Source organism: Gymnodraco acuticeps, unplaced genomic scaffold (genome assembly GCF_902827175.1).
Source record: "Gymnodraco acuticeps unplaced genomic scaffold, fGymAcu1.1, whole genome shotgun sequence".
Lineage (NCBI taxonomy): Eukaryota > Metazoa > Chordata > Actinopteri > Perciformes > Bathydraconidae > Gymnodraco > Gymnodraco acuticeps.
In genome coordinates, this window is record NW_022990295.1 from 7,345,434 (window position 1) to 7,369,575 (window position 24,142).

The following is a 24,142-nucleotide window of genomic DNA, read 5'->3' on the forward strand; positions in this document are numbered from 1 at the left end:
AACTGAAAACAGTATCTCAAAAGTAGCTACTGCAAAGTTCTGTTTACGAATAATACATTTGAACAGGTATGAGATCCTAAACTCTACTTATTGTGAGTCAATCCCAGTTAAACATCATTAACCAAGACTTAGAACTGCATTGATCTCAGGGACTTAACAACCATCTAATCCACTTCAAGCATGCTCAAACAAAGATGAGCTGTGTGTGCAATACAAAGAACGGGACATTGGATTAAATTACTTTACTTTTTGTTTACCCATTAATGTGGCCCTGTTTGGCAGCTTTCCTCCGGTAATGTCTGAATGAGACGCAAGATTTAGAAGCCTTGTCTCCGCTTTCATTACTGAGATTTACTGATGGCTGCCAGCAGTGTCTCTGCACCACTCGATTGAATCTGTGTTCGACCCTGCTGTCCTGGCTGTATGATGGATAGCCCCGAATGTGGCAACAAATAAGGACAAAAGAGATGCTTTACATAGACATCACTGGGACTTTTTGTGCATCAACACGGAATCAGTTCTGTGATTAAACACACACACTCAGCACCCCAGCCTATAGTGGTTGCATTAAATTATGGTTCTTACCCTGAGTAGGAATCAACTTAAAAAGCAGAATCAAATCAACCAGTGGTTGCTATTACAACAACAATGCAATCTTTCCCACACATTACAACATTTGTATTTGAAAGCATTGTGTTAATGGTGTTGTTGCACAGCAGAGAGTGCTCTTACAGATATAACTGGAAGAGCATGTGTTCACTTTTATTAAATGACTAAAAGAGAAGAAAAAAGGTGTGGCTAGCATCTTAGACTTCTTCCATACAATCATATAGTTTATCAGAATGACTAAATAAATAAACATCAGTTGCTGCAATTGTGTAATCTTTATTGCAATGACCTGTTACACACAATTTGTAATACATTGTCAGTCCTCTCTGGTAAAGCTCAGCTACTAGCATAGTGTAAGAATCCTGTAAATCCACATAATATGCTTTTCAACAGTTTTCTCATCCACACCTGTTTATAGGCCAACCAAAGAAATTCACAAGGTATTGCCTAGCTATACCAGGCCTTCCTATGTATTTGTTGGTCCGTAATTCAAAGTCTGAGTCTCACATACACTGACGTGCCAACAGTTCTGAGAAGTGACGACCAAAGCATTGCACAAATGTCTCATAGCCAGATGTTAAAACCAACCGTGGGATAAGTAAGAGGATGCAAAATATAAAAGAGAAAATTGAATGAGCTGTAAAGGTGGCTGGAAAATGATTTTACAAACATCTTGTCTTCCAAATCCAGAGCTGAATGCCAGGCAATTTGAATAATTTCCAAACAGTGCAGGAGAGAAGGAGCCTGCCTGACTGGACAGACATCTCTAAAGCACTTTAGGCAAATAACCAAAACAATCTCTAAGCCAGTGAATGCTAAGTAGAATCTATTTAATCCAAAGCACACACAAACAATAATGTTGTGCTTGTCACTGAAGATAATATGTCTCAAATATAGAAATACCTACTTTCTAATAACAATTATATGATAATTATCTTTTTACATTACCATGAAGAATACCACTCTGCTATAACATTGTGAAAATATTGGGAGTCTGGTAAAGTGAGGTGAAGAGATATCAACACAGAAAATCCCTTTCTCCTTATAGGCCTATATGTAGTTTGCACACAAACACTGATTAAATTCAACATCGTTTAAATGTATATCACGTAATTTTTTCAGTTTAAAATAACATATTTGTAGGAACTGGAGAGGGACAGGGCAGGGTGAGGTAAGGACGACATGAATCTGATTCAAGTCATGTCAAGTATTTTTGATCAAAATAAAATAAACTGTTTAGGTTTAACATTTGAACAGGATTTATTTGCAGCCAAAGCAAAAGCACAGCCATGGTTGTCCTCTACCCCTATGTGCGTCCTGTAAACACGACCTAAATCAGCAAAACGCAGCTCCTGGAAATCCAGAAATGTAACATATAGTATGTCTTTGTACACAGTACAGAATACTAACATGATGGGAGTAAGACTTTTCAGAAAACCCAAAACAGATATAAAAAGCACTTAATTTATTTTATACTTTTACTTGAGTTCAATTTTGAATGAAGGACGTGGTGTTACCTGTATCTGAGTATTTAATTATTTCTAGTAGTGCTTTACTTGAGTAAATCGTCTGAGTGCTTTTTCCACCTCTGGTCATAGATCACAGTGAATGAGAAAGTGTTATGGTATGTGGCTCTACACGGGTTGCCTGTGCGCGTCCTCGGTGGAGAAGGCATGTGACTGCGCGCCCCCGCGGTGGCAGGGGGAGGAGCCTCTCAGCAACTGTCTGTCTCCGCAAGTAACCTCTCTCTCCAGCGTGGCACCATTTCTACAGTACATAAGAGTAGAGGAGTGGGCTTTTTTAGCGGATGAAAGCTTCATTGCTTTGACAAAATATACACAGTGAAAACTCGTATGCAAAGCGCCTGAGGATTTACGGATCTATATCTGTTAATAAACGCGGTATTTTGGTTCATTTCTCGACGGCCCGGATACGGATAGAGAGATTCAACTCGGGTCCTTTCGTCCTGACATGGACACAGGAACTGTACCAGAAAGAAAAGGTAACGCCGATGCGAGCTAGTGCTACACAGCAGGCTATGCTGTTGTTTGAGCGCTGACTTAACAACTTTTGTCTTCAAATACCATTTGTTTTCTTCTCTTGGTGTGGCCTAATGTGATTTATTTCAAGGTTAACTGTTAGTTGAGCCCCGTGTTTTGTCGACAAAATGCGCGTGCTGGCGACGCTATTATGGTTAGCTTGATGCTAATAAAGCTGGCTAGCTGTCATATAGCTGTTGACGTTTGTTTACATCTAACGGTATACCTAAGGCCTGTACTACGAATCCAGTTCAACATACCCTGGCTATGTTTGAGTTATCTGGCTTAACTAACCATAACAAACGCGATCTCGCTAAACGGTCCTACGACGCTGGTTATCAACTCGGTAAATCAACCCAGAGTTTCTCCGTCCACTGGCGTCCACCGTCCAGCTGAGAGGGCGTTCACGTGGAAGACATGGATGGATACATTTTCATGTATGTAATTGTTTTTCCTGCACAGTGTAGAGTCTTGTTTTGATGAGAGGGATATACATGTATTTCATAAAAAAACTTGCTCGCTGGAGAATAGCTACAGAATTGATCACAATTTAATCGGAGCTGATCACAACTTCTCATCTTCGTCATCTCGAAGCTGCTTTCGGGCTGTGAATAAACAACTTATGTTTTACTTTTAGGCTGTCTGAAGGTATGGACAGCTATCAAAGCTACTATACATCACATTAAGAACGATGTACAAATGAAAGTCGGACACAAATATATAATTTAAATGATTTATTCAAGTTTGCAATGTTTTGAATTAATTTTCTATATTCCTGAAAATGAAGGAGAAATTAGTTATTGCGGTAGCAAATCACCCGGTTCTTTATGACCAGTCGCTAATAACTTACCGGGATACAAACCGGAGGTGGCAGAGACAGTGGGTGAAACTGGTAGGTTTTCGCCTGTTTGGGGATTTTATATCCAGTTTACTTCGTTTTAACATTGCTATTGCTTTGTATGTCGGGGGCGGGAGATTCATGTGATTGGTGTTTGGTCGCGTTGCTCGCAAAAAAATCCCCAAGCTTTCAGACACGCCCACCTCCAAGATTTGTTTAACGCTGCTGTGTGGACAGGGCGTGGCCGGAAATGCAATTTGGTAAAACAGCATCATTCTTTAGTTTATACATCTAAGTGGTGTGTCACACACTTACTACAGTTATAGTCATATAGTTAGTTTAATGAATCATCAGAGGATGCTTGGATGGATGGATGCTTTTGTCAGAATGATTGATTGTATTGACTAGTTATCATTCAGTAGAACTATTACTCCAGCTGGGCTGAGTTGAGTTATGGTACGTCCACACGGCAGCGGCGTGCTTCAACGGAGACGCTTCCCATTCACTTTGAATGGGGTGATGTCACGCTTTTCCGAACTGCATTGTGGTTGCGTTGCTTTGCCTCCGTTGCTCGCTTCGAAAGTTGAGAAAAGTTCAACTTTTCAAGCGTCGACGGAAGCGCCAGCCAATCAAACCGCGTGCTTGTGTGTCCGGGCCGGGAGATTAATGTGATGGTTGTTGGTTGCACGCCAGACACGCCCACAGGCAAGCTTCAACGCGACGCTGCCTTGTGGACGTACCGCTACGGCCCGTCCACCCAGCGGCGTGCGTTGAAGCTTGCTGGCGGGCTCGTCTGAAACTCGACCAACAACCAATCACATTAATCTCCCGCCCCTGACACACAAGCAGCGGTTTGATTGGCTAGAGCTTGTACTGGCATATGATTGGCTGAAGCTACTGCCGAGGCTTAAAAAGTGCAACATTGCTCAACTTTTGCAGCGAGCCACGCCAGCAAAGCTCCGCGTCGCTTCCCGCAATGCAATTCGGTGAAAAGTGACGTCACCCCATTCAAAGTGAAGTGAAGCTTTCAACGCACGCCGCTGTGTGGACGGGCCGTTACCCCTAGATTCCACCGGGTCTGCCTGTGCCGCATTTTTGGTCCGACCTCCTCCAGCGTCATAACCCACCGGGAGCATTTCAAAAGCGGAGCGTCTTGCCTGCTGGTTCGCAGTTTTTGTTGATTTGGGCATATTTCCTGGACAGGCTACTTTGTGCAGACAAAGTTAATAATAATTGTAATATTCCAGTTATAAACGACATAAATCAAAGATGCCTGTAAACCGCAGGCATTTCTCCTCCTACTTGAAAGACTACGGAGAGATAGGGTCTGCAAAATTAGTTTATTTTGGGGATTGACTGGATGCTCTGACCGGTCCACTTCATGCACGGCGCTATGCAACGCCTCGCATCACGTAGACAATAGACTTGCATCCTATTTTTAGCGGAGCCCAGCGCCGAGACGCTTCTGGGACGCTTCTAGTCTTAACGCGACAAGTCTGGTGGAATAGCACCCATTGACTAGAGTGGCCGCGATCGCTGTGACCGCCGCGGCGCAGACGGACCCTGTGGAATCTAGGGGTTAAGTTGACCTCTTGGTGTACATTGAGCTACTTCAGTGAAAACATTCACAAGCTTCACTCTGTAACACAAGTCAATTACATCGTAATGTAAAAGAGTAGGGTCGCTTTCATGTAAAATATTGACATGGTGTAATCAATAAACTGATTGCCTGGAAAACATAAAATAACATGCAATTAAAAGTCCCCCCATTTTAATAGTTGACTGTAGCTATCGTCCTTTCAGTTTCAAGTAAATGCTGGTGAGAATGTGTGAGAATATGATCTATTGTATTTATCCATTACTTGTTCTATAAGCCAATTAAAAAAATTCCACTTTATATCGTTTTCAAAGTTGAACATCCTGTTTAGTTTCAATAAATATTTGCTAGATTTCATCCATGCAGTGATTTTCGAGATGTGGTCTGGTTTTTTGGGGATGGGGGTGCGCAAAAAAAAAAAAAAAGTTTTCATTTTGTATAATCATTTTGCGTAAAGATGGCACTCAAGGGCACACTAGTGGTGGTGTTCCTGGCGGGATTTGAACTCACAGCCTTCCGATCTTCAGCCCACCTCACTATCCATTAGATCAATCACTACCCTCTCAAATGGAAATATGTGTTTACATAAATGGTGACCACACTGTTTGAGACCCACTGAGAACTTAAACTAAGTTAACTATCTAAACACTCAGAGAGTCCTTTACCTCACCTGAGCTGAGGTTATCCCGAGCTTGAATGACACAGAGACCAATCAAGCGCTTTGATTTATGATCTCTATGACAGTGGCCATGTTGGCAGGCCACATCATGTAGACAGCCAGTCACCCTGTGTGAGGCAGGCCACTTAACGAGGCGAGATCAGAGCAAGGGAGCGAGGGATCATTGTCCACAAGTTAATCGATCGCAGATGGCGTCGTGGTCACGGACGAATACAAAAAAAAAAATACAAAAAAAAATTATATTAAAAAAAAAATGGGTCGCGAAATATACTTGGGCGGCCGTTAATATACCTGGGCGGCCCGCCCAAGTATAGTCTATGTGTGGGAAACCCTGGGGTTACAAGACTCGCTGGCCTCCTGGAAGCTTCGAGAAGACCGTCTTGTTTGCATGACTACGGACAGCGGTTCCAACATGATTAAAGCCTTGAGACTGACTGAGTGGCCCAACCTCCAATGCTTTGGACACAGACTTCACAATGCCATCAGTAAGTGACTACACAATGCATAACAAAGTGCTACATGTATGTATAAAACGAATTGAATGGATTGATGCAGTTGCATATTAGGTTCAGTGATGGCTTTAGTGTGGGGGAGGGGAAATGCGAGACAACCTATCTATTCAGTAAAAAAGTCTGGAGCCTTGATACAGTTATGCATAATTGCCATAAGTGCATAAATAATGTAATACTAGTGTGTGTGCGTGTGTGTAGGCTACACATTAATTAAATTATACCTACAGTGTGAAACATTTTCTTTTCTTTGTCAAACAGAATTAAGCTTAATTAAGAAGTGTTAGACTATCATAATGTGTAAGATAATATGTGGACACACTAGGCTATGTGTTAAAGAGAAACACATGCATCAAATAATTTAACACTGTAACCCTCCCTCCTCCCACTGGTTTGTGCTACAGCCATGTCCTTGTATTGTCATACAGTTTTTTCTTGTGTTTGTCTGTCATGGAAAATGTATAATAATATTTAAATCATAAAAAAAAGACTATCACAATGTGTGAATGCTGTCCTTGTCACATTGATTAAATGGTGCCATTCTAAAATGTTCCTTTTTGGTTTCTTCCCTTTTTCTTTCCTTTTTACAGTGAATGGTATGAAAGATCCACGGATTGACCGTGCCATCGGGGTTTGCAAAAAGGTTGTAAGTGCCTTTTCCTTCAGTTGGAAGAAGAGAAGAGATATGGCAGTGGTACAGGCTGAGCTCGGGCTACCATCTCACAACCTCATCACCGAGTCCCTAACCAGGTGGGGTTCGAAACAACTGATGGTAGAACGACTGTTGGAACAGGAGTAGACAACTTCCTAGAAAGTTAAAGGGATGTTATTTTGTTTGAGGGTATTTTTTTATTATTCATTTCATTATCATTATTTGTTGTATTTCATTTTACAAGTTTTTTCAGGGATGGCCTACAAGAGATTTTTTTTCCAGTTTGATTTAAAAAAAATCTTTGCACATTAATGACAGCCAAGTGGTGCTGTTTTTATTTTGTTTTTATTTTATTTTTTTTATTCTTGAACAACTGATTTGTTCACATAGGCCTAGACTACTTGGTAATCTCATTTATTTTTATTGTGTTAATAAAGAAAATATGTATTTAAATTTTGCCTTGGTCTGGTTTGTTTAGAAAAAAATCGAGATTTAAATCGAAAATTGTCCATTAGTTAGAAAAAAATTGAGATTGTATTTTTAGGCCAAATCGCCCAGCCCTAAGTCAATAGGAGTGGCCAAATGTGTGTAGCGATGCCTGGCAATATGGAGGTTGTCCTGTTTGAAGTTTTGTGAGCACAAGTCAGAACTTGTACCTCTGGGAATTGGTATTGATTGTTTGCAGACTTTTTTGAGATAAGTTTTGTGGCTGAAGACAGAGATGTGCTCTTAAGGCATTATTTTCACCCTACTTAAACCGTGCTGTCTGTGGTTTTTCCCTATAGCTCTATACGTTTGCATGTTACTGTGAAAAATAAATATAGAGAAGGTTTTGCCAGCAAGGATTAAACTTCCTAAGCTTTAATTGTCAGGACTGATTGATTGCGCTGAGAAGTTGCTCTTCACTGGAGGATAACGTTTCAAGAGGACTCACGTCGGAAAATGCTTTTACGGGTTTTGTTGTGCAGTAAGATTTCAAATCTTATCTTTGTACTGATACATCTTTAACACCATATCTCCATACATCATGTCTGCAATATGCACGCAAATGTTTCCTGTTGAATGCATTTGCCAGTGCCCTTAGTTCAGTGTTCAAAATGTACCCAAATTGAACAATTCAGTGTTTAATCTTTCCTTTTTGCCATGGACTTATTGTCCATACTTACATTGGATTTATGGTATATTAATTTTAAGGTTTGGATCTTATGCATGATGCCATTGTTTGTCAACAAATAATGATAACTATGAATTACGATAACTTTAAACTACAGTATGATACCAAATTGCAACAAATAAATGTTAAAGTCATGCTCAAAGTAAGCCATTTTTAAATTAAATGTTTGTTTTGTGAAACAGGCCAACGATCAGTAGCACAGATGATTTAAAGTGCACAATCTGATATTGTTGAATGGTCTCCCTGAGCCCTATATTTCCCTTGCCAATTTAAGGGTAAAAAAACGTACATTTATTTTAAAATTGAAGTAAAACACTTGATCCGATGCAGGCGGATTTGTTAAAGCTGTTGGCTGAGTCTGACTAGCCGACCCTCAAAGGAGAGGCTGTTTTGTTAAGAATGGAGGGTGTACTGTGGACTTGCTGGTTGCTCATAGGCCCAATGTTATCAGTTGTAGTAGTATTTGAGTTATGTTAGCTTAGTGAATGATTTATAATAGTGGTCATTTATAGTGTGTTATCCAGGACCAAATCTCCCAGTGAATATGGACAAGAGTTCCTTTTGAAAGTAGTACATTATTTGTGTGTACTGTGAACTTAAACATGTAAGCCTTCAAGCTACCACTGATGAACTGTGAAAATATCAAATGCAACAGCGGATATATTTAGTATGGGGATAAACAAAAACCTGATTTGCTTAGCATTTAAACCGGTAATCTGTTGTAACGTAAAATTGGACAAAGGCCAGTTACTCCCAAAACTGCAGTAATAGTGACTCAAAAACAAGTGTTTTTTGTGGATAATTGTTACTACCCCATATGCTGTTTGTTTCCCTTAAGGGCTCCTTACTGTTCTTCTCACATGACAAAATAATGGCAACCCTAGGTGCACTTACTAGCGCTTCTCTTGGTTGATGATTTATTGAGTAGCTAAACACAAGGAAATATCTTACAACAGTACTTACTGTTGCTCTTTTATCCCACTTCTAAAATAGGGAAACCTATTGATTTTATTCCACTAAAATATTCAAAGCATGTTTGTGATGCCTTGATGATATTATACTCTGCTGCTTTTAAGACTGTCCATTCATGTATTAAATGTATGCCCATGGTTTATTTGTCTGTAAAATGGTTTTATTTTCAGCGATACTCTACATGTATTCCCATATAAGGATAGTTGTGGTGTTACCCTGAACTGCATTATATAACAGATAAGACGGTGTTTACTATCACACTGAGCAGGACTGACAGGAGAACATGAATAGGTCAGCCCCTAGTAATAAAACACTGGTAGTATTGTCTAGCCACTTTCATTTACACTGTTTTGTTTTAAATGTGTGCCTCCAATCCACTTCTTCAAATCTGTTTACAACTCAAAATGTACACTTTGTTTTAGTGTTGTCACCAGGCTTGGAATTTCGTCATTTTAGGGGCAAGGCCATTTGGCCTTCCCGTTCACATTTTTTTCAAGGGCACAAAGGCCACATGACAGGGCACAAAGGCCGTTTGGTTAAATTACGCTGGTCAATCAACATGACTGAAAAGTGTAGCACTAACGTCAACACCAGTCGTTTTACAAATGGCTGAATAGCAATAGTGTTTCTTTAACGTATACGTTAAGTTCAGCCATAAACCACATAAGTCAGTCATGTATTATATCAAAACCGCTTAGCAAGAAAAATACTAGATTCAAAGGTGACAGCTATCTGCTAGCTTGTAGAAGCAACACTAGATGTAGACCCCTTGAAGGGAAGACGTTAGCGCTATCCAAACTAGCTAGCTATCGCTAGTTTTCATGACAAAATGTAACGAGTCAACTTTAAATAGGCTAATACAATGGTAATTACCTATCAATAGTACTTTCTATAAACACGTAAATGTTAAGTCCTTTCAAATACTACCACATACTTCAGTTAAATCATATCAAAACAGCTTGGTCCGCTTGCTTACCTGTGCTTGTCTTGCTCCCGCGGCTGAGGAGGAGGCTGTCGGGCCCCTACAGGCATTTCTGACGGAACAATCACAGCAGAGCAATCGCTCTGATCCACAGGGCACAGGCATCGCCCGGGACTATCCTACTGCGCGCACTAATATGACTTTACTAGCGTTGTTTACACTGGAACTTTTGACAGGGGCACCAAGGCCACTTTGGCCGTGAATTGCATTTTTTTTCACAGGGCATCACGGCCAAAGTGCGGGGCAACGACGGCCATGGCCGTCGTGGCCGTCGTGAAATTCCCACCCTGGTTGTCACAATACCAATATTTTGGTTTCGATACCGATACCAAGTCAAGAATTGCGATTCCGATTCTTTTTCGATACTTTTCTTTAAAAAAGGGAAACAGTCATAAATGTAATTATTGTGCTTTATTTCACACCATAACCATAACACAAACTTTTAAACAATGAGAACAATAAATACAATAAATGACAAGAATTCGTATTAAATACAAATAAGCATCATCTCAAACTACTTTTTTGTCAATAGATTTGTATATTAAACAACAGAAATGACATTCAACACAATGAGGTCTCCGACAAAAAATAGAACATAACCTCACTGTCAGAGATATAGCTAAAATACTTCCAAATGTAGCTTCTGGCGTCTTTTTTTGTCAACAAGCCGAGGCGCAGCGGGAGTTCTTATTATACATCCATGCGGCAGTTGCACTCCCACTTGCAGCCATGCTTCTCGTTTTCTCACATGCTCTGTCAGCTAGCGCGTGCACGAAAGAGGGGAGGCACTTAGAGCGTGCTTGAGAGGGGAGGGACTGCAGGCACGGCTGCAGTGCAGGGAGTGTTTTGCGAGATATCGCAAAACCTTTGCGAGATCTCGCAATACTTTTCATTTAGTACTTCCTGGTCAGTTCGGCTGCTACGGCAACACAGACACCACAACAATGGAGTGGTTCATCGATTTTACTTTGAGCTTGGCCTTAAATATAAAGATATAACATCAGTGCTTGGCACAACATTAACCTTTCTGTTGGTCGCTTGTTAGCAGACCCTTCACGCGATGGCAGAGCGAACAGGTACAGGTACAGGCAGGGCCCATAGTGATAGCCCTATAGTTTAAATCTACTACCCACACATGAACATATGGAAATGGGTTACTATTTTAAAAAATAAATGTATTTATTAATGTATTTAGGAACCTATCCATGTGATTTTTAGTGGGGGTGGACCTCAAATCCTCTAGGGGGGTCCAGGGGCATGCCCCCCCGGTAAGATTTAATTTTTTATTTTGGAGTTAAATGCATCAATCTGGTGCATTTTGAGGGGAAAATAAAGAGACTAAATCTATGGAAACACCTATATTAAACAGAACTGTATACATTTCAATAATCATAAAATCATGGCCATAAACAACAACATACCTTTTCCAATATGAAAAAAACACTGAAACTTGTTAATTTATTTTTGGTTCATTTATAGTTGTGAGTGTGTCTGTGCTCCTGAATCAGCCTCTCCTGTCTCCCTCCTCTGCCCCCTGCTCCTCTTTGAGGCAGCAGCAAAGACTAGTTTTCTCTCAACAAGTTTTAAAAGTGTATCTTACCTTTTTTCACCTAGTTAACTTTTTATTTATTTATTCATGCATATTTTACTAATCACATTACATTTCATTTAGCTGACGCTTTTATCCAAAGCGACTTATAATGACCGATTACAGGGACATTCTCCCTGGAGTAACTAAGGGCTAAGTGCCTTACTCAAGGGCACACTAGTGGTGGTGTTCCTGGCGGGATTTGAACTCACAGCCTTCCGATCTTCAGCCCACCTCACTATCCATTAGACCAATCACTACCCTCTCAAATGGAAATATGTGTTTACATAAATGGTGACCACACCATTTGAGACCCACTGAGAACTTAGACTAAGTTAACTATCTAAACACTCAGAGAGTCCTTTACCTCACCTGAGCTGAGGTTCTCCCGAGCTTGAATGACACACACAGACCAATCAAGGGCTTTGATTTATGATCTGTATGACAGTGGCCATGTCGGCAGGCCACATCATGTGGACAGCCAGTCACCCTGTGTGAGGCAGGCCACTTAACAGGCCAGAAGGAGGCGAGATCAGAGCAAGGGAGCGAGGGATCATTGTCTACAAGTTAATCGATCGCAGATGGCGTGGACAAATAAAAAATATATATATTTTAAAAAAAATTATAAAAAAAATTAAAAACCTAAATGGGTCGCGAAATATACTTGGGCGGCCGTTAATATACCTGGGCGGCCCGCCCAAGTATAGTCTATGTGTGGGAAACCCTGATATATATAATTCTCTCTATATGGCGCTGAGTAGTCCCAATTCAGCAGCACCAGATTGTGGTGCAGAAAGCAGAGTTGCTGCGAGGCTCCACTAGCAGCCATCACAGTCCCAGTCGTCCCAGCGCGTCACAGTTTCTCCGCTGCGAGATGCTACCCGCCAGAGATGGCAAAAGTACACACGTCCTTTTCTCAAGTAGAAGTACAAATACTCGTGTTTAAAAAGACTGGTAAAAGTAGAAGTACTGACTTTTAGACTAAACTTACTAAAAGTAAAGAAGTATGGGCTTCGAAATGTACGTAAAAAGTACCCATAACTACCAAGAGTAACTGACCTCACTTTATATTAATAGAACAATAATGTCATTGTCAGCTAATGAATGTTTCGATGCTGAACAACGGCAAAATGACAGTTTTCATTTGTCCTTCTTGTTTAGAGAAGACCAGGACATGATGGATACACTGATTGTGTTCAAATCAATAGGCACACCATGACTCTAAATAATAATGATCAAGCCACCAAACACAGATTCAAACTAAAGTAACCAGCCCGTTTTGAAAATGTAAGAAGTAGAAAGTACAGGTATATTGTGTTAAAAATGTAAGAAGTAAAAGTAAAAAGTCGTCAGAAAAACAAGTAGTAGTAAAGTACTGATACCAGAAAAATGTACTTAAGTACAGTAATGAAGTATTTGTACTCTACTACTTACCACCTCTGGTCAGTGCAAGGGCATCATTTGCACCTTACAGCCTGATTATTGCATAACTATTTGTGGGTTTATTGTGACCTTCTGTCTCGGGGCTTCGTTTGATACGGTTAAGGGGTTTGTGCTTTTATCTACATTCTACATTATTTTATGATCTGTACGTTTGCATAGGTTTCCTTCCCCTCTGAATCGTTGGTATTGCAGTAATAACACACAGGGACTCAGACACTTTACTGTTTGAATGTAGGCTTAGTTAATGTCTCTCCTCTGTCCCTGTCAGCAGAGGAATATTAAAGATTAATTCATTTGCATAGGATTTGCATGAAGGCATGTGACACAATGGCTTGCAGACACTACAACGGAAAATAATTTGTAATAATCAATCAGCCTTCAGTGGGAGGACAGCCTATTACAATGTGTGAAGTTAGTCTGACATTAGATCATTAGAAGCTTAGCCACTAGCTATAGCAAGAGGACTTTTAGTGTCCCTGTCTGCCGTGGCTCGTTAATCATTTGTGATACATTTCCCTCTGATGACACATTAACTTCTTTACTTGAATGTAGGTTGGAGGTGATATTGTTAAAGTAAGTGCCAAAGTCAGATTTTAAAGAAAGGAAATGTGTCGATCCCGAGGTGTTTGCGTTACTCTGCGATCACCTTTCAAAGTGACTCGTCCCCTGGGATTGACAGGAGATATTGCAAATATCTGTGTGTGGTATTGGCAAATATGCAAACATGAGGATGAATGTATACACGTATGGCTGTAATTGCAGACTTGGTTGAAACTTGTTTATTTCACAGTAAACATTAACATGTTTTAGAGGAGGGTGAGGATTGTATGTATATGCACAACCAAGAACCGGTCATATGTTTTTCCGTGGGCCTTTGTTCGTCAAACGGGGATTAGATGAACAAGGAAAGAGGTCTATTGTGGTTGGGCAAAGATCCAACATGGGTTAAGTGGTTACATCTTTGTTTGTTGGTTTGAATTCTTAGGTTGAAAGTGATCGATTTCATTCTGCACTGTTTGTACACTCAGCTTATCGCTTATTTTACCTCTTTCAAGGATGTTTTGTTTCTTGGTTTGTTAACAAGCATGGTTACGGAAGAACTAGTGGCCTGACTTCTGAGGTGCTGCATGGGCCTAGGAAGAACCCATGCATTTTGGAGAAGATTTGAATCCATTGACCGGTATTTTTACTTGATCTGAAATCTCTATTGGATGTAAAGTTTTGGCACATAACCAAACACTCTCCCTATTCTCTACCCTATGAAAGACCTGTCTGTTACCCTGCCAGACAATTTGATATTCAGGAGGCTACATTGTTAGAGAGCCTTAAATAACAGCATGGCCTTGGCCGTTGCTGTAAGTACACAACAGATCAATTTCAATTAGGTGTACATTTCAAAGCCAAGGACTTTTGAACTGCCATCCATTTTGATGCTGCTCCATTGTCCAAATGCATTTGAGGTAATGAGGTTGTGGTTGTGAGAGAGGGAGATAATGGCACCAGCACTCATGTTGACTATTATGTTGCAGATTTAGCCAGTCTATTTCTGTTGGCGTAGCTTCACACATGCCCACTTTTACAAATACAACTCAATTAGTTCCTGGTTTGAAAGTCACGGTTTTCCATATCGAGAAATCCATCAAATAACATAAGTATTTGTATAGTAACTTGAACAATTCAATGTGTCCTTTTAAAGTCTGCCTCTTTTTTCATTTTTAAAACACTGCCAGGACTTAAGTTCTTGTTTACAGTGTGTTGAGAGTCCATTAGCCAAACCTTGGATAAATGCCTGGACGAATGCTTAATCTAATATGGAACCTGAGCTAGTAGATGGCAGTTCTGAGGGATTCTTATTAGGGCTGCACAAGATTTTTACCGTGATCGCAATGACAACGTGCGTAACAACCTCTACGCATAAAGATCATGATAGTTAATTCTGTGATTTTTTTCGAGTTCGATAAAAGAGAGATGGGTAGATATTGCTCTTCGAAACATTATTGGTGCCTTTTGTATTCTGTTGTAATGTTAGATATGTTCAGCAAATGAATGTTGTAAACACTTTCAGTTGTTATTTATCTGAAATGTGTTGTAATGTTTTGCTGTCTACTGAAAGCAGTAGAAGGGCTGAACTTGGTACTCTTCAATATCAGTTCATTTATTGGCAATTCATGTTGTTATCACGATATTCAGGTCAAATGAGTTTGTCGGGGTGTGTGAAGTCGTCACAGAGTCTGTGTTTGTGTGTGTTTCTCTGTGTTAGCATTATCATTCTCCTCCCTGTGGATTCTTTCGCCCAGACTCATAAATGTCAGGATGATTGGTGTTGCACTGTAGCTCGACTGTGCACCAAGAGAGAGACAGAGGAGTCCATGCCCGGCCCCCAGCCAATCACTCTGAGGGGGCGGCAGCCAATAAGACAGTTGCAGATAGCCATGTATGTAAATGAGTCTGACGGATTCCAGCTGCTGCTGCCTCCTCTGTGACAGCAGAGCAGACCCCGCACACACACACACACACACACACACATTTGAATACTTTATTTGGTTCCACAAATTATATTACATAAGACAGGGAATCAAATATATCGGGGCTAAGCAGCACAGAACACTTAGGGGAACACATAGCACCTCCTCCACACGGCTAAGCTGCCAATAATAGCTGAAACAGAGCAATATTTGGCAATTTGTTTGGCTTTTCTCTTTGACATTCCAGCAATTCTCAGACCAATCATGGTGCATTTATATACATGGCCAAGACTTCCGAATATAAGTATGCTGTATCTACACTTGTACCCAAAGCTGGTTATCACATCGAGCAGTGGTTGGTATTTGATATACTTGTCCTGGAAAGCCTGGTCCATGTACAGGTCAAAGGCACAGCCTACTTCTAACATTACACACACACACACACACACACACACACACACACACACACACACACACACACACACACACACACACACACACACACACACACACACACACACACAGGATGTCAGCTCTTGTAGTGTGCATAGTGGGATCAGAAGCAGTGTGTGGCCATGCTGTGGCTGACCAACCTCCTGTCCCCCGCAGGGTGAGCTCGGACCGGAGGAAGGAGAAGTCCAGGGATGCAGCGCGGAGCCGGCGTGGGAAGGAGTCGGAGGTTTTCTACGAGCTGGCCCAGGAGCTGCCCCTGCCCCACAGCGTCAGCTCCAGCCTGGACAAGGCCTCCATCATGAGGCTCATCATCAGCTACTTGCGCATGAGGAAACTGCTGAGCACTGGTCAGTAGCTGTTGTTGTTGTCAGGACACAAACTTGGGACACATACGATTTAAAAAAACAAAACAAAAAAGAAGATCATTCTGGACTTCATTGATAATTAAATTCTGTAACCATTGTCATTATTATCATAGAGGCATCCTGACAATTGACTATTTGGATAAAGGTGCCAGATACTACATTAACAAATGTTTTCAACCCACTGGGATAAGCCACAATTAAAACAGTGTCATGGGAGGAAAGAAAAACCCTGAATCAGCTGTTCTTCTCAGAGACACATACGCTCAACATAGATCTGCAGATATACCTGTGGGTAGTGTGTTTTTCTGTGTGTCGCAGTGTCCTGCCTTGCAAACATGTTCTTTTGACAATAAAGGCTTTACATGTGACTTATCTCTTGGTTTTTTTTTTTTTCCCTATCCCTCCCCTCTATGTTATCTCCTCCAGAAGAGCCAATGGCAGAGGAGGAAACAGATCTCGATGCCCAGCTCAACGGCTCCTACCTAAAGGCTTTGGAGGGCTTTCTCATGGTGCTGTCGGAAGATGGAGATATGATCTATCTCACCGAGAATGTCAACAAGTGCCTGGGGCTGGCACAGGTTGGTCCGATTTGACCTGCTGTGTCTCAACAATAAAGAGACCGCAGAGGAAAGAGTATAAGATCAATGGAAAATGGAGTCAGACGCAGAAAATAAAATATGGTTATTGTTAACGTTATGTAAGTTTTTACAGATTCTGTTCAATAAACAGAGAAATACACATTAGGCCTTTAATTGTTAACGTTTGAAAGTTGCCACACTGTACACCATTACTGAATCAGCTGCATGTACCAACATGGACTAACACTCTGCTCTCTCTCTCTCTCTGCAGTTTGACCTGACTGGATACAGTGTGTTTGACTTCATTCATCCCTGTGATCAGGAAGAGCTGCGGGAGATGCTGGTGCACAAAACAGGTGAGACACAAAACAGGAAGAAATACAAATAACTCTCAGCTGGCAAACTCAGACCAGGAGGCTATCGGAACAAGTTATTTTTCCCCACTTCAGTCCAGAGGCCAACGTGATTAGAGTAGAGTAGGCTAGTTTTTGGACTTAAGTGACCCAGCTTCACTCAACATTACTGTAACAGAACACTACATCTCTGAAACAATTCCTTTTTTGCTCACACAACACACATTTACATTGTTTTGTTTCAGTGATTTAGTTTGAGTACGTATTTTTTTCTTTCAGGGAGTTCAATTATGTTTCTTAGCAAAACTTTGATGTGAAACTGATTAGGATAACACCTCCCAGTTCTCCCACTTACGTTTGCTTTATAACAGAATGTGTTATCAGCGCCTGACAGAGACCACATTTGCTTTCCTCCTGTGCCATTAAGCACGCTGATATTATCTCTGCTACAACAGCTGGGTACTTCACTTCCTTTTTTTTTTTACCTGGCTAAGCTTCCCACATTGTTTCACAGCCTAATGTCTCCTGAGAATGCAAATGTGAACTGTTGGCAATTTGAAATAAAAAAACAGCAATTGATTCAGTCAGCATGTTTTCCTGTTTGTGTGATTTCAGGCTCTAAAAAGACCAAGGAACCAAACACAGCACGCAGCTTCTTCCTCCGAATGAAATGCACTCTCACAAGCAGGGGCCGCACTGTGAATGTCAAATCAGCTGCATGGAAGGTAAGGCCCTAGAGGAATCAGTGAGAAAATGCTTTTAGAAATGTTAAAACAAGTGTAGTTATACATATTCATTTGGTTAGAGGAATTCATTCCAATAACACTTTGCTCAGTCTACCATGTGCTAGTATGTTTATCAACACAAGGGATGTGAGTGAAGCTTATCAAACTTCATTCAACCACAGTCTGACTCAAAAGTGGTAAATATTATCTTTCTGATTATTTTATTTAACTTTTATCAATGACTTGAAAGGCTTCCTTCAGGGTTGTAGAGCATATCAAATCACGAGTCTGGATAATGACAGCTATTGTGTTTAAAAGCCACTTCCCACTCGCAGCTTTTAAGATGGAAAGAGAGCAACTAAACACATACTAATATTTTCTTGTTGAAGTATTTAAGAACACATTTTTTAAATCTTGTGGAAGTTGTATTTGAATATTGCCTGTAGGGAAAGAGTTAGAATACTGAAGTTTAAATGCAGAAACTAGAGTAGCAGATGTTTAAATCAGCAGTAATCCAATAACCCTAATGTGCAAAGGAAATTAGAACATTATACTAGTCCTAATACAAATGACACTATTAGTGTCTCTGTTTGACATACACATATAGGAAAGTGCATTCAACCCATATTTTAACTGGTAATTGACCTAATAGAAAAACTGTTGAGTAAGTATAAGAACTTACGACTCAAATGATTAACGACTCCACTTTGAGCGATAGAATTACTAACAAAGCACTTATATACTAATAAAGGACTGGCTTATCTAAAGCCAGTTGAGTAGCACTTGAAATGTTTTTGCTCTATGAAACCTGATGTACTTATGATTCTGTTTTCTTCAAGTTTGTATCTTGTTGGTCAAACGCACTTATTGTAAGTCGCTTTGGATAAAAGCGTCAGCTAAATAAAATGTCATGTAATTAACCCACCATTTAAAAAGACTAATTTTCACTTATTCGCAAAGCCCTAACCACAAATGTATCTCAGAGTACTTCTTAAATGTCTTTCACAATTGCATTTCCCCCTACACAAATTAAAGTACAGAAAAATTGAAAAGGAAAATCAATATGTGTAGGCAAAATACTAAGGCAACATAACTGAGGAGATTTCAAAGCACCCTGTATTTGAATGTATTTATTTATCCAGGAAAACTGTTAATGCTCAATGGGGTCTGGGAATGGTAATAGAAGTGTAAAGACCCTCCTGTTGTCGCCCTCCAGGTGCTCCACTGCGCCGGTCATGTCCGTGTGTATGACGGCTGCACTGAGGAGACTCCCAACGGGCACAAGGAGCCCCCAGTCCCCTACCTGGTTCTGATCTGCGACCCCATCCAACACCCCTCCAACATCGAGGTCCCTCTGGACACCAAGACATTTCTCAGCCGCCACACAATGGACATGAAGTTCACCTATTGTGACGAGAGGTGTGTTGGTCCTGAGTGAATATTGCAAATCTTAACGTAAATTGATTCAGCTGCTTCAACCACCAGTGTACTTTGGGTTTCATTGCCAAAGCTCTCACTAACATGGTCACACAGAGCCCCCTAGTGTTCAGTGGAGATACTGCAGAAGCCGAGTGTGAGTGAGTGGAGGAAATAATCTTTTGTTTGCTTGTCCAGGATCACTGAGCTGATGGGTTATGACCCGGACGACCTGTTGAACCGCTCTGTGTATGAGTACTATCACGCTATGGACTCAGACCATCTTACCAAGACTCACCACAACTGTAAGCATGAACAACATGAGTGCATGAATTCAATCTTGCTCTTAAATCCACAACAAATCTGTTATTTTTGCTAAACCTTCAGCCAAATGTCTGAATCGATCTTTACTCATCCTCCCTTTTCTTTGCTTTTAGTGTTTGCAAAGGGCCAGGTAAGCACAGGCCAGTACCGGATGTTGGCTAAAAGAGGCGGCTTTGTGTGGGTGGAAACACAAGCCACTGTCATCTACAACAACAAGAACTCTCAGCCACAGTGCATCGTCTGCGTCAACTTTGTGCTTAGGTACTATAAAGGCTCTTTGTATTTCAGAAGAGATTGTAATGAAGTCAGGTTGTTGTGTTTAGTTTTAGGTGAAGTGAAATAGCTGGTTTGTACAAAAAAGACATACATACTATTTCTTTCTGTATATTTTCAGAGCCTTTGCACTCAGTGAACCTAATCCTAACATAACTCTGTTACAGTGGCATCCAGGAGGAGAAACTGGTCTTGTCTCTGGAGCAGATGGAGGATGTGAAGCCAGTGGAGGAGCAGCAGCAGGAGGAGGAGGAAGTGAAGGCTGTGGTGGAGATCAGCGAGTTGGTCATGTCCCCGGCCCTGAAGGAGGTGGAGGAGAAAGGCCCAGAGCTGGATGTGATCAAACTGTTCACTCAGACGGCAGAGGCCCAGCCGTTTGTGAGCCTGTACGACCAGCTGAAGGAGGAGCCGGAGGCCCTCACCCTGCTGGCCCCGGCTGCCGGAGACGCCATCATCTCCCTGGACTTCAGCTGCCCTGGTTCGTGGCCTCATTTACACACACTAACCCCTCGTCCACACCACAAACATATCACACATATTATTCACTCACACGTCTCACGCAGAACATACAGACACATACGCAGGAATACGCGAGGTTGATGCCAAATTAAACAATACTACTTTTATTGAATTTATTGTTATTTATGCTTTTTTTTTGCTGATTATTTATTAATTGTATTAAGTGTGGGGCACTTCATTGGTTCAAAATGCTCCAAGTTTTGTTTGCATCCGTGTTGATGTAAAAACAGATCAGGACTTCCCACACATATAAAAAAAATAGATGGTCGCTTTAGAGTTGCTTGAAGTGACTTTTGCAGTCTAGACTATAGGCACTTTCACACCGGAGTACTTTTCCCAGTATAGTTCCGATAGTTCTTAAAATGTTGCGTTCACACCAAAAAAATCCGGAACTAGAACTTAGTTCATGAGAACCTTTTCACCCCTTTTTTAGTCCCTGCTCTAGAGCAGGGACTTTCCTGGGAGAAAAAGTTTCCCATTTCTATTGGCTGGGCGAATTGCAAACCACGCCCCGTAAAACTCGGGAACGTTTTGTGAAGCCGCCATTGTATTTGCTGGCATTAGCATTATTAGCATTAGCCCAGTGCACCAACGGAGAGAGACTAACTTATGGCAACACAAAATAAAACATGGGAGCGGTGGAGATGAGGAGGTGTCAGCGTTCTGGTGATTTACTCGGAAGGCTTCAGTAGAAGCTGCTGGGACTCCCAGCAGCTTCTACTGAAGCCAGTCCCCAACTCCGGGGACTTTGGGCGGCAGTATACGCCGTGAAGTGGTTTGCGGCCTGCCAGTAAACCCAAAGCAGCAGAAGAAGAAGTGACGTCAGCGGCTTCATTTGCCTAATCCTCCCTCAGGGACTTATTCCGGTGTGAACGCGATCTGTACTTTAGTTCATCAGAACTAAAGAGTTCTGATGGCGCCTTATGAGTTAAACTTCCCCGCAGCAGTTAATAAGGGTTTATACACTGGGTGATCGATTCTAACCTCCCTCTCTCTTCTGATACAGATTCAGAGATCCAGCTGCTGAAGGAGGTCCCTCTCTACAACGATGTAATGCTTCCCTCCACCAGTGACAAGCTGGCTCTGCCTCTCTCCCCTCTGCCGCCGTGCGAGCCCCTCCATGTCAGCACCATCAGCTCTGAGGCTGCCAAAGCTGAGAGCTTTCCGTCCAGCACCTTCACCAGCCTCAGATCAACAGAGGTCAGACACTCAATTATTGTCACACACTTTTTCTCCACTTACTGTTACTATGAACAGCTTGTAATATAAACAAAAAGAGTAGTAGATATAAACTCATTCTGTAAACTTTATATTTTGCAATTGCCATTATATTAACAATTAACATATGATGTTCAAAGCCTTCAATGTGCTTGAATGTTACTGTTTGTAGTTGTATGAACCCTTCACTTACGAATATGTACTGAGAAGTGAATGACCTTTGACTTCTTTTCTCTTTAGGCTGGCAGTCTCATGGACTTTTGTTTCCCCATGGACTCGGAGATGAAATCAGATTCCAAACTAGACTTTGTGGAGAAGCTGTTTGCCATTGATACAGATCCCAAGAACCTCTTCACCACACAGGTAACAATGCCAGGAGATTTCTTTTAAATGAAACACAGTAAAGGTTTCTGCCTTCTGATTCTATCCTCTTTTTTCTCCCATGAAGGCGATGGAAGACTTAGATCTGGAGATGTTGGCTCCCTACATCCCCATGGACGATGACTTCCAGCTGCGCAGCCTGAGCCCAGAGGAGCCTCTCTCCTGTGGACCTGTCAAATCCCTGCAGAGCTCTCCAATCCACATCACACAGGACATCCACAGCTATCCCTTCTCCCCGGTCAGTGCACCAAGCAGCCGCACAGCGTCCCCAGCACTTCTCAGGGCCCCTCAAACGGCCCCCATTATTGCTATGAGGTAAGTCCCCAAAATGCACAACATGTGTTGCTTTGTAATGCTTTTTTGTCTTTGCTAATAATCATTACTGTGCCGCAGGACCCCACAGCTGGACAAAGAAGTCTCGCTCAGGACCCTGGCAGCCCAGAATGCACAGCGCAAAAGAAAAATGGGTGACATAAAAGAGATTATTGGACAGGTAAGGCCCCAACATTCAAATGTCTTTTTCATAGAACCTACTTTATGTGTACAGATGGAGATTTTGAGTGTCTTTTTGTTAATGATTTTCCTAGGGTACTTTGCCCCAGGAACAATTGGAGCAGGGCAAAAAGCTGAAGGCCTCAGAGTCAGGAACAACCAGGACCATACTCCTGCTGCCTTCAGGTGATTCAACCAGATCGGAAATAAATACTTAAGTCTGTTTTTTTTATATACAGACCAAGGGGCAACCTAGGGCTTTTAAACAGCATACAGTGTAAGCACTAAATACTAATAGAATCATAACTCTTTAATATCTCGTTCTTCCTCAGACATGGCGAGCCGTCTGTTGGGCTGCACATCGGAGAACACCAGTTCCCTCTTCAGCCTGCCGCATCTGACCCGCGACGACTGCGAGGTGAACGCCCCGCTGCAGGGCCGCCAGTGCCTGCTGCAGGGAGAGGAGCTGCTGTGCGCTCTGGACCATGTCAATGTCATCTAACGTCAATTGGAGTCTCTGCCCACTGCTGGACACTACAATTTCTCCCTCATGTTGTCACTCCCTCTGCGTGACCCTAAATGTCTCCCCCCTCCCTCTCCTCCCCCCTTAATTTATGTATCTGTATGAGTTTGACTATAGTCCGCTGTTCGTGCACCCATGTGATATCTGCAGCATTCCACCGTGACAAACACCATGGCAGCATCTGGGTTTTGGTGCAAGGGGTTCAGGCATCACAAGATGTCCAAATGTCGTTTTTATTGTTTTTGTCTTTCCTCTCTTCCCGGGGAGTCTCTCAGCACACAACGCCTCGACAGATTACCCTTTTTCCAGCAGGTCACCACAGACCCTGGCACTACTGCCAGCAGTGTATTGTAAGCTTCAGTCGCACAATTTATATTTTCTTAAAAATAAAAATATTACCAGCAATATATATTATGCCTTTTTAAAGTCGTTTTAATGGGATTTGAACCTTTTTATTTTTCCTCCCATACTTGTATGTTGTAGTACTCGTACTTAACAAGATGTCTTTAGTCCAGAAAGTATGAACATATGTTTTAAACCGTAGGTGGTTTGAATGTTATCTCCATTTAATAGCTATCAGTTTTTTAGGTAATTTAATTGTGTAGCAGTCCAGTACATGTCACTTTATTACTTTACTGTAAGTGTGCGTTACTGTACTTTACCAGGGAAAATTGTATTTACTCAGTTGGGCTTCACAGCTTCTTAGTCTCAAGGTGAAATCTGAGAGTAAGCGCCTCACTTTGGTTTTTAATTGCTTTTTTTCTCTAACATGAAGTGAATTCATGTTTTTAGTTTTGACTGTGCGTGACAGACTATTTGACTTGTGTGATCACTATCATGTTAGCAATTGTGAGTTGTCAAACTTGTTGGCTCAGTTTAATACCATTGATCCATGCCATATTATTGGGTCGCTCATGCTTCTTGTTGCCGTTGAATATTAAATGGCTTGTATGGGGTATATTGTTTCAGATTTCC

At 41.5% G+C, this 24,142-nt stretch overlaps 1 protein-coding gene across 2 annotated transcripts; it reads left to right on the forward strand.

Moving 5' to 3' along the window:
* Positions 1–2,314: 2,314 nt before the first annotated feature.
* hif1aa (hypoxia inducible factor 1 subunit alpha a) lies at positions 2,315–24,125 on the forward strand. Of its 2 annotated transcripts, XM_034221916.1 has the most exons (15): positions 2,315–2,611; positions 16,157–16,347; positions 16,792–16,943; positions 17,215–17,299; positions 17,912–18,021; positions 19,238–19,440; positions 19,636–19,742; positions 19,875–20,022; positions 20,202–20,512; positions 21,560–21,753; positions 22,012–22,134; positions 22,220–22,467; positions 22,546–22,645; positions 22,740–22,830; positions 22,977–24,125. In XM_034221916.1, exons 2-15 carry the CDS (start codon positions 16,299–16,301, stop codon positions 23,144–23,146), a joined length of 2,091 nt encoding a protein of 696 aa, XP_034077807.1. In that variant the 5' UTR covers positions 2,315–2,611; positions 16,157–16,298; the 3' UTR covers positions 23,147–24,125. The 2 variants fall into 2 exon arrangements, with proteins under 2 accessions (XP_034077807.1, XP_034077808.1); XM_034221917.1 differs by lacking the exons at positions 2,315–2,611; positions 16,157–16,347; positions 16,792–16,943 and adding an exon at positions 17,040–17,062.
* The last annotated feature ends 17 nt before the right edge of the window (positions 24,126–24,142 follow it).